This window comes from Neodiprion pinetum, chromosome 6, assembly GCF_021155775.2.
Source record: "Neodiprion pinetum isolate iyNeoPine1 chromosome 6, iyNeoPine1.2, whole genome shotgun sequence".
Classification (NCBI taxonomy): domain Eukaryota; kingdom Metazoa; phylum Arthropoda; class Insecta; order Hymenoptera; family Diprionidae; genus Neodiprion; species Neodiprion pinetum.
Window position 1 is genome coordinate 4,253,777 of NC_060237.1, and position 10,841 is coordinate 4,264,617.

Sequence of the window (10,841 nt, forward strand, 5' to 3'; positions counted from 1 at the left end):
TTTTCTGAGGACTATAACGCCGCAAGGATATTTCTTAAGCGTAAAGATAAGTTTTGAACATGGAGGTATTTTTTAGTTGTCAAAAAATGGCGGGTGAAGACATCCTTCTAGGTATTCACTCGAGACTGGGATCTCCATAATTCCGGCATTTCATCAGTATTACCACCGAAATATGTTCGTTTTTCAGTATCGCCTTTGATTCTGCAGAAGACTTGACCAACGACGGAAGTTGTTGCAGACAGAAATTTATGGAGGAAATTTATTTGGCATTGCTGATTATTATGGTGGAATGTGCCATTTAGGGTATTGCGTAGGAGCGGATGTGAAAATTTATCGCTACGCCAATGGCCCATTGTTGAATACCAAACCCATGAATTCAGACACGTTTATAAGTTTGAATTCGCAGTAGCCGAAGACATAATAATCGCGACGGTTGCTGCTGGTTTTTTTTATAATCATGTGAGGGGCGTTTTACTCGCGTGTCTGTAGATTACAAATGCTGATGCATTTCCGTGTTTCATAATATCCTCTGCTATGAGATTACGAAATTGAAATGCCATTAAATTAATTTAAGTACAGCGAATACTATACTTTATACAAATTTATGGTGTTTTGTACTAATTCATTCGAGTGAAACTTTATTACTCGATTACAGTATAATAGTAATGATAAATAGTAACAGAGTTATTTACACACTACGCGCAATTAAGAAGGTAAACAGAATAAAATTAATTGATGACATGCACGAAATACAGCCATTGAAAGTTCCATCGATTCGTAAATTCAGTGTTTAGAAAATAATCGTAATTTTATGCAAAAATATATATCATAGTATTTATAAATCTGTAAGAACTTTTATAAAAAAGGGAGACGAAGTTGAGTCATCGCCTCGGGAATAAATTATACAAATACATAAAACGGTATAATATGAATATTAATACGAATGCACGGTTAAGACACGTAAGTAACACGTATCGCTTAAGTATCTTTCACCGAAATTATGTAATTTCTTAGTATCCTTTACAGTTTGCACTAAAACTGCAGGATATTTAATGGTTACTTAAGTTTCGTATTGTAATTTTACGTGCGTGTAAATTTTCCGACACACAACATACGCGAATATACATATACATATATCACGGTACGTGCATATGTCCGAGCGAGACGTTGAAAGTAAACATAATTCGCGAAGGTTGCAGGCGAAGGTAAATTAGTCAGCTTGTTTGACAGGCTTCGCGGTGGATCAGCAAGCTAAGTTACTCGATGATGATTCCTCTGGAACAAACTCAAGCCAAATTCCTTTTTCACTGGCTGTGACGAGGCTTCGCCGGCTATATGTCATGGGGACAGCGGATTTCTCGCAAAGCTTGACCGAGTGGCTCTTCAGCAAAGAAATTATCCCCACTTTGGTCTGAAGCAGCGCAAACCGCATTCCTGAAAAACACAATCATAGCATATTGCGATGTATACGTGTTTAACACGTAGGTACGTGCCTGCGTGCCAAGGTGAATAAAAATGAAAAGTTACTTCCTCGAGAGTCGACTTGCCGATACGGATTATAAATCTGATCCTCCCAACGTACCTATGCAGTTTCGAGGACCTTCCCCGAAGGGCAGGAACGTGTAGGGATGACGGCTCTGCTTCGTTTCGTCGGAGAAACGTTCCGGGTCGAACTCTTCCGGGTTTGGGTAATGTTCCGGGTCATGGTGGAGAGCGTAGATAGGGATGATCACCCGGGTACCACTAGGAAGCACGACGTCCGTTCCTGGAACTCGATAAGGTCCTTCGCATCTCCGCGACAACAACGGAGCGGGAGGATGTTTCCTCAAAGTTTCTGAGAACCCGTTATAATTGTGTGGTTGTATTTTACAATTAGTATAATAATCGTTATCGCGATAGTTTATCGCAACTTTTTTTGGCTATTAAACGATAATTCCTGGAGGTATCGTGGATTTTGATCACTCTGAGCGAACCGTGTATTGAGAAGAATTTTTTGTCCAAACTTTTTCACTTCGTTTATGTCTACAGATTATGGTGTCACGTAAGATTTTTCATTCTAAAGTAATACGGAATTTTTTACAGGCAGATAGTCGTCGGGATTCGCCGAAATATGCGTAACGTTGATGGGTTGATCATATAATACATCTCGATATTCGTAGAGTATTTTATTCCAGGAAATTCTCGAGGATAACTTACCGAGTACGACTTTATCGAGATATTTCATTTTAGAAACACACTCGAATGATAAATTCCCGTCGTATTCTTCGAGACTATTTATTATCTCCTGCCTGGTTTTCCACTGAATATCAGGATTTAGCGCCAGCTCGTGAAGGCAGAAGGATATCGTCGCGGAAGCGGTTTCGTATCCTGCCGCAAAGAAGACAAAGGCTTGGGCCGCGATAACATTTTCGTCCAGTTCTAAAATTAAAAAAATTTTTTTATTCAACGACATTGTCAAACTCGTGAAATTTTCACGAGGATCTTATTTTTCAACCAACATTTACGGCACAACTGTATAAGCGCAGTCTATTGGGCGACTCACGATTCCGTCTACGTGCTACAAATATAAACAAATATAATTAGGCCATTTAAGCTACTGACTGCATGGCAGCAAGCATGCTTGCGTCAGCATGTCGATAACACTCTCAGCGTGGCCAACAGGGTCAAGAAATAAAAAAAAAACAACGACGGTAATCGGAAAAGAAACATCCGTGGCGTTATCCAGAAGATCGATTTCTCTCCAGTCGACGTCAAGATTGAGGATATTTTGGTAATCATTTTTTACGAGACTGGATGCCGGTTGCCGATAATGCACGTAGTTACACCAGCTTGTAACACTTAAGCCCTGCATGTAGCGTGTGGTCACGTACAAAATGTAAAGATTATTCATACATTTCGAATTGAAATATAGCTAATTACACTGACACGTCTGTAATATGATATATTGTATTCCACGGTACGTATTCATTATGTCGAAATCGGTTACGAACTCTTGATTACTTATCACGCGATCAGTTTCAACTTCACACCTAAAAGTGACTCGATTACATTCCGCATTGGCGTGACTTGGCAAATTAATTCGCAACAATTTATCGCAGATTAATTAGTTATTATTATTCAGAGTTAACCACAGGCGAGAGACCGATCGTTTGACGGATTATAAAATTATTTTCATATCGATACAGGTGATATTATCCTAATCCCAGTTTATGCTTGCCGTATTACCATTTAATTAACAACATCGCCGATGCATCTTCAGATTGTGAATTGCTAAGCGTTGCGTCAAAGTTTTCGTCTGACTTATTGTTACCTGCCTCAGATTTTTATCCCGTGAATTCAGTACGCTTCAATTTCTCTTATTAATTGAAGAAGCGGTTTATGACGTTGATGCAGGAAAAGCTCACCAACCGTACGGAGTTTTAAAGGCCCATATCGAGTTTTCATTCCGTTATCTCTAATAAATTGCAATGACGATTTTTCCAGGCATAACCAAGAGCAGAATAATGTTACGACAACCGTGTCCGTCCTACGATTCCTAATCATAAATGCGATTGCGACGTCACGCGTAATGCATTTATCATTTAAAATTTGACAAATGAGTGGGATTTATTCCAGATATTGTGACGTTGGATTTTGATGATAAAAATGAAAAAAATTAAGGTAATTTTTAATTAAAATAACTCTGCTGTTCCGACGAGTTTCCAAGTCACGTATTGGTACGTTTTGAATTACGAGGATCTCTGACATTTCAGGAACAAGATGAGCCCTCGACAGATGCCTTTTCTCCGAACGCTGATATGATACCTACATGACACTTGCTGTATAAATTTCGTCAAGGATCATGAGCCGCCGTCGTAGAGCCAGTTACATGTATACCTATTTCCTTTGCAGCTTGAATTTCCTCCTCGGTGAGAGGCTGCGTCCTGCCGTTCGAATGCTCAACGTCCAGGATCCCCTTGTGCTTGAGTTCGACGAGCAGATCCATGAAGTCGTGCCTGTTTATGCCCTGCGCCTCGCGCTCCTTGATCATGTCGGATACAACATTCTTGAAGAATTTTGTGACTGTGGGGTCGATCACCTGGACCCGAAGAATTTTAAACAAGCCGGGGACCGAGGTACGAAGCATCCTCCAAAGCGCAGTCTTGTAGCTGGGCTTGGATAGCTTTTCGGCCATACTTCTGAACGGCGAGCTCTCGTCCGCCAGGGCGTTTATTTGTATGCCAAAAGCGCAGGACCCGATCACGTCAATGGTAAACTTGGCAGCCAACGCACGCACTTCAAGAGTCTTGTTACGGTCGACGGAGCGACGGATCAGCCTTTCAAATTCCATCGAGCATTCGGCCAGTAAGTAAAACATCCTCTTAATTTTACCGGAGGAAAATGTCGGCGTCAGCTTCGACCGTAGACTCTTCCATTTTTTGCCCTCGAGGTTGAAGAGGTGCCCGTTGAGCGGATCCTGCGAATTGTTCACCGGGATACCCCGGTTCGTAAATATCGCAAAGTCCTTTACGAATACGCATTTGATCAGGTCCGGGTCCCTGAGGAAGATGGCCGGCGTCCTGACGCGAAAGACGCCGAAGAATCGTTCGCCCCTGAACCAGTTGTACATATCCTGAATTCCCTTGCATTGCGATTTTTTGAACAGCAAAAGGTCTCCAAAGTTACCAAGGAATATCGTAGGTTTTTTATACGGTACTCCCTTCGATTCCCAATAATTGAAAGTCGACGTAAAATAGAAGTAAATTATGCCGATGAAGAGACCAGTCAGAAGGATCGGGTCCAAAAGCTCTGTCAGTATGCCAATCATTTCGACGCGCGTTCACTCGATACTTCTTCACAACAGTTTCAACCTATTAAATCTGAACAGAAGCAGCACCTATCTGGCAGAGACTCTAATATCAGTCTTAAATTTACCGTAACTGTAATAATATCAAAATACAAAACGGAACAGCGCGTTTTTCTCCCAGTCTTTACATGTAAAACGGTTTGCAGGTATACCGTATGCACGGTACGGCAACGATTCAATCATGCCGCGTGGATCAATAAACGCTAATGAAAGTGACGCAAACTTAGTTAGCCAGTGTCACGTGACTCGTTTGCGCATCGGACAGTTATACTGCACTAGTTGTGTTTAGAACCACCGCGTATAATCCTACCGTGTAGGGTATACACTTGCATCCGGTAAAAACGTATCACAATGGGCTATAGTATTATTCAAATAAAAATAATTATATTATATGCGGACTGCTTTGCACAGCGATTCTCCAACGTCGTCCGCGAGGCTCGAGTGTTTTTAAGAAAGAACAAGCTTCGCTTGTGTTCCCGATTCGGAAATGGAACCTCGAACACTTTTTCGCCTATAAAGACACCTGACGCCCCCAAAGGGTATAGATTATTGCACTTTTTTCAGTCGGTTTTGACACCACGCGTGGGCAAAGCACAGGCAAGGCGAAGGAGGCGATAAATTTTCTGGGCCACGCGGACGTTGGCGCCGAAGTCTTGAAGCGAGTCTCGCCTCCCGCCGACTGAGTCCCATGCGGCTTCGTAGTTTGAACACGCAGTTGAAACGCACATATCTCGAAGCGTTCCCTCTAGTGTTTATCTATCCCCTCTCGGCCACTCGTTTCTTCTAGCACGTGGATAGCGGGTATATGTTTCGAAATTCCAACGCCCGCGTCCGCCGGGAAACTCCCCCTTGATTGGCCCGAACAACGAGATCAGAGATCAAACTGAATTTATGATACATTTTTTCCTTATTGTGAAGCAAACGTTCCTCGAACGCAATTAAGGAAGTGCAAATTATTTCCCACCGTTATTAATACAACTGTTTTTCATTCCACGTGTGTGGAGGAAAATTGTGACATCTTGACAGTAGTGTGGTTACTTCGAAAGTAATCGAGCACTTTTTATATCTGTAATGCTGTGCCGGTCAACAAATTCGAGGCTGTTGAATTTCATAAGGAAAATTAATTCAGATCAATTTCGAATATGATTAATGAAACTTCACTTGGGTATCTACGCAGGTACAAACGAGTTGCATTCCTTGCTATTTGCAGTTAATTTCGTATTTTGTTTGATTAAATCTTTCGTGTAACACGAATCCAATCGTAATATCAATTATTATTTGGCGTGACTTTAACGATAATGACATTGCGATAACTATCGCGATCGAGATAATCATTCACTAAGTACGCGTCTTGTTTGATTTATATCCACTCATCACACTTCCTACGCAGTAATTTTTAACTCATCTACTTTCCGACTGGAATAAGTTGTGGGTATAATATGTGGAGCTTTGTGGGAGGTGTTTTATTCTGTTTGAGAATTCAGGTGTGATGACGTTAGACGTTGGTAGTTCCGAACGTTTTGGAGCCAGTGGCACTCTATAGTCTTAGGTGTGAATTGTGTATTCTTGTACGTATTTACGTAAATGCATTTTCACCACCACATCCGATTCGTATTTCGTATATAACTGCAAATTTGCGGTAGTGATAAATAAAGCTGTTGAATAAGAGAGGCGATTAACAGCAATTTCGCAACTCATCACTTAAAAATGGTTACCGCATGCATTGACCTGGCGATATTTCATTCACCCACAGTTATAAATTCAACGCTTTCTTAGAACGATTATTGCGTGATTTGCGTTTATTTTTCACCGAAACTCGTCGGAAAACCTGTTATTAATTCTATATCCAACTTCGAGTCGGTCAAAAAACTGATGCAAACTGGGATCGAGCATTTCGTTTGCAACGGTGACGAATTTTCAACCAGATTCCGGACTTGCTGGTAAGAATGTTGGCAGTCGGGTCGTACTCGAGCGGGATGCTTGACTTTGAGCAGAGATTTACTTCGTATCCTGAGAGAAGTGCCACCAGGCCAGCCTTCGTCTGCATGTACGCAAAGCGAGTTCCTGGAAGCAAAGAATAAACAATTTTTATCAAGATTCGCTAATCACCGTAATAATCGTTTAAAAAATCATTGAAATGCTATTCGTCTCTGGGCCTTGTAATGTCGTAGAAGGAATAAGCGTCTTGTTGAATGCGGATAGAGAAACCCTCGGGTAACGGTGGTTGGTCCTTGGAGCAACTGGTCGTGGCTTTGCACCTGGAGTTCAACTTGAAGGCATAAGTAGTAATGTCTCAGGTAGGCGTCAGCGTATTGTATGCAATGAGCGTGACGACGACATTTTGCCGGACGGCGGGCGGTAAACCCTGCTTACAGTTGCTGGGGCCTGATTGCTAAACTACCTGCTCACCGATGCATATTCTGGGCCCTTCTCCGAAGGGCAGAAACGTGCAATGCTCCCTGGACTTTTTGTTCTCGTCTAGAAAACGGTCCGGATCAAAGAGTGATGGGTCGGGATAGTAGGCAGGGTCGCGGTGGATCGCGTGAATGGGTATTAGAACCTTGGTACCCTCCTCGATGACCGCTTCTGTCCCAGGAATTTTGTAGGCCTTATTGCAGAGGCGGGGGACCATTCCTACCGGTGGGTGCTTTCGCAAGGTTTCTGCAAAAAGATATTTAGAGATTTTAGAATATCAAAATGAGGTAATCGTCTATACAATCGAATAGCAATCAGTTACCACCGTGTGGTTAATATATTAAGCCGCGTAGTTGAATTTGTATGACTATGGTGAAGAGATCGGTGATGATTGATCACTCCAGCAGCTCGCACAGAAATTCCAATCGAAGTAACCTGTGGCCGTGCGTATATCTACCTTGAATCACTCGGTCCAGGTAGTCCATTTCTGAAATTGCTTCGTAGCAGAAGCCGCGATGTTTGTTCAGGGCTGTATCAATCTCGGCGGTGAGCTTGTTTAGAATTTTCGGGTTCGACGCCAGCTCGTGAAGAGCGAAGCTCATAGTTGTTGAGGACGTCTCGAAGCCGGCGAGGAAAAATATGTAGGCCTGTGCTGCCATCACTTTTTCGTCTATGACTGAAGTAAGATTTATTATGGTAAACGGTAAGGAATACTGTACTTGCGTGCCAGGACTTCTTTCTCACCGATATCCGGATCCTTGAGAATTCTCGTAGCATCGACCACCTTCCCGGAGTTGGACCCGTGGCAATTTATGTCGCAATCACCGCCGCCGTTTACTTTCACCTCGTTCTTAATCTGCATTAGCAAGTGCATAAAGTCGGGCCTGATCACTCCGTACTTTTCCCGATACTCGACGAGGTCACGCACGGCGTCCAAAAAGAACGCCGTGACGTCCGGAGGATTAAGGCCCATTTCTAACCACTGAAACATTCCTGGCATGTACATGCGGATTACTCGTTTTACCGCGATTATCGCCGACGGATCAAGCACCTTCCGGCACATCTTTCGAAACTCGGAGTCCTCGTTCTGGATGGCGTTTGTCTGAAGCCCGAAGCAGCAGGTACCGATAACTTGGGTTGTAAATTTTGCAGCGAGATTTCTGAATTCCAGATCCTCCTCGGAATCAGCGTACTGCTTCAGAAAGTCCTGAAACGTTTGGAAGTAATTTTAATCTCTTTATTCGCTTCGGTTATCCCGACGCCAGTATAATCTTGATCCTCGATCCCCGACCTTGTATTGCCTCGAGGACTCGGCGATCAGGTCAAACATGTTTCGAATCTTGGCCGCCGTGAAAGCGGGAGTCAGTTTCGTCCTCAGTACTCGCCACCTGGGTCCCCAAAGATTGATAAGGTTGGCTGACAGCGGGTCAACGCTTTCGTTAGACACGATACCTCGACCTTGAGAAATGATAATTATTTTGAAGGGTGATAGACTCTCTGGGGTTATGAGCAAGTACCTTGAAAGTGGGTGAAATCCTTGATCAGAACTAGTTTGATGAGTTTTGGATCCCGTAACAGGAGTACCGGTGTTCTGAGTTCGTAAATTCCCACAAACGAACATCCCTCGTATTTTTTATATATATTCTGCAAACCCTCACCGATCGTAGTTTTGAGCAGAGTAATTTCTTTCGTGTTGCCAAAAATGAGTCGCGGTATTGGAAAGGGGATACCGCGTGCTTTCCAATAGTTGTAATTACACGTGAGGTACCAGTAGATCGAAGCGATAGCCACAAACACCGCAGTGGTAACAAAAAGCATGACTTGATAGTGCCAAGAGAAACACTGCCACGAATTTGGATTAGTTGTGGGCATTAGATTATTAGTACTGCGTTCAAGTCGCAGTTTGCAGTTCAACTGGTGTTGCGAAAGTTTTCACGCTGCTGCGACGGTGTAGGAAATAAAAATGAAGACAGAATAGGAAGTGCGAGTGAATGACGTTATGCAACTCCCGACTTCCTACTCGACCGGTTTATCTGGCTCTTAGAACCATACCGGAAGAGATTACGCGGATCAGTTTCCACTGCATTCAACTGTAAACGGATAAAGAGAGAAGTTGCACTCGATGATTTTTGATAGAATTATCTTCTTTAATAAATTCATACTTGATAATGTATGCTTCTAACATAAATATTCATTGGAATATCTCACAAGGAGCTGTGCAGTAAAACAATCCATCACGCAGTGGTTCTCTAGCGCTTATATATAGTCGCTGCCACTAGTGACGATAGTTTCAGCAACTAGTTCTTGGATGTAGGAAGTGGCGAGGCTTCGTTATTCATATTTGATTTGCTTTAGACCAATGCGCGTGACGTGAAATATGTTTTGATCTTGGAAAATGTCCACCCCCGGAGTTGTCGCAGATTTTTATCGTAGTGCCACTATCACTGTTTTCATTTAGAAAGAATCTCAAAAATCTTGCTACTCAGCGTATAAAAATTGTTCGCCCCAAATAAGTTTAAAATAGAAAGTTACAAGTGAAAAACATCGAAAATACTGCGCAAACTTCTGAGTTGTTTCGCCTGGCCATTTCCGAACTGGCAACTGGATATGCATGAATGTAAGACATCCATAAAACCTTACAATACTAACCACAGCAACTCCAAGTGGAAGAATCCCGTGACCAAATATCAGAAAAAGCGTCCAAATATTTGAAATATCTATAGATGAGATATAACATGAAAAGAAGTAAACTAAGAATTCGATACCAACTTCGCACACCAACGTGGTGTAACACCTCGCATCAGGTCCCCAGGAGACCAGCCCGTGGATTCCGCATTCCGCACAGCTAGCACTCACTTTATTTCATTGTGCAGGCTATCTCAATCGACACACTGGTAGCCACACACTCTCACAATACGACATTACACGCGTATTTACACATGGATACATCGTTATCCTATAGCTCTTACAACTTGCTAGCGCGACGTTCGGAGCAATACTGGCTCGATACTGTCAGCTCATATTCTGGCTAACCAACCGCGATATTTATCGATAGTTCGCAGATCGTCTCGTGTTTACAATTATTCGGTTCTCACTTACTTTTTCTACTGTACATCTTTCATATTTACTTCACTCTTCAAGGTAACGGTCTTTATAGTAAACGAATCGAGTAATTGGATGTAATTACTTTATTTTACCAGTATTATTGTTTTATCAAATTGAAAAATTGTTTCATATATTTCCGATCAACACATACTGTAGTATCCGTGTTATTGAGCGAGCACAGAGACTTGTTTGTGTCAAACATGAAATTCTAGCTAATTGTAAGCCGTACGGGTATGAAAATTGAAATAAAGAAAAGCGAAGGCGAGTCGGTCATATTTTTTGTAATACATCTGAACCGTATTTTATTTGTATAACCCATTCTTTCCTTGCCTAATTTATATCAACAATAGCTCAGAACACTGACATAAGCACAGGGCCGCTTCCTAATATCGCTGATCTTTGGTCAAAATGTATTTTCAGCCAAGCCAGGCGTAGTGGCAAATACATGCGCCAAAAAACCGGTCTTTCTAGAAAC

The 10,841-nt window shown here is 42.3% G+C and overlaps 1 protein-coding gene across 1 annotated transcript; it reads right to left on the bottom strand.

The window, feature by feature from the left end:
- Positions 1-621: 621 nt before the first annotated feature.
- Positions 622-10,362, bottom strand: LOC124221596 (uncharacterized). Its single transcript, XM_046631777.2, has 11 exons — positions 10,031-10,362; positions 8,779-9,351; positions 8,553-8,719; positions 8,006-8,468; positions 7,719-7,937; positions 7,256-7,507; positions 6,711-6,910; positions 3,877-4,819; positions 2,197-2,418; positions 1,583-1,834; positions 622-1,434 (listed from the first exon to the last, which is right to left on the bottom strand). The coding sequence occupies exons 2-11, from the start codon at positions 9,131-9,133 to the stop codon at positions 1,244-1,246; spliced, it is 3,264 nt and encodes a 1,087-aa protein (XP_046487733.1). The 5' UTR covers positions 9,134-9,351; positions 10,031-10,362; the 3' UTR covers positions 622-1,243.
- Between the last annotated feature and the right edge of the window lie 479 nt (positions 10,363-10,841).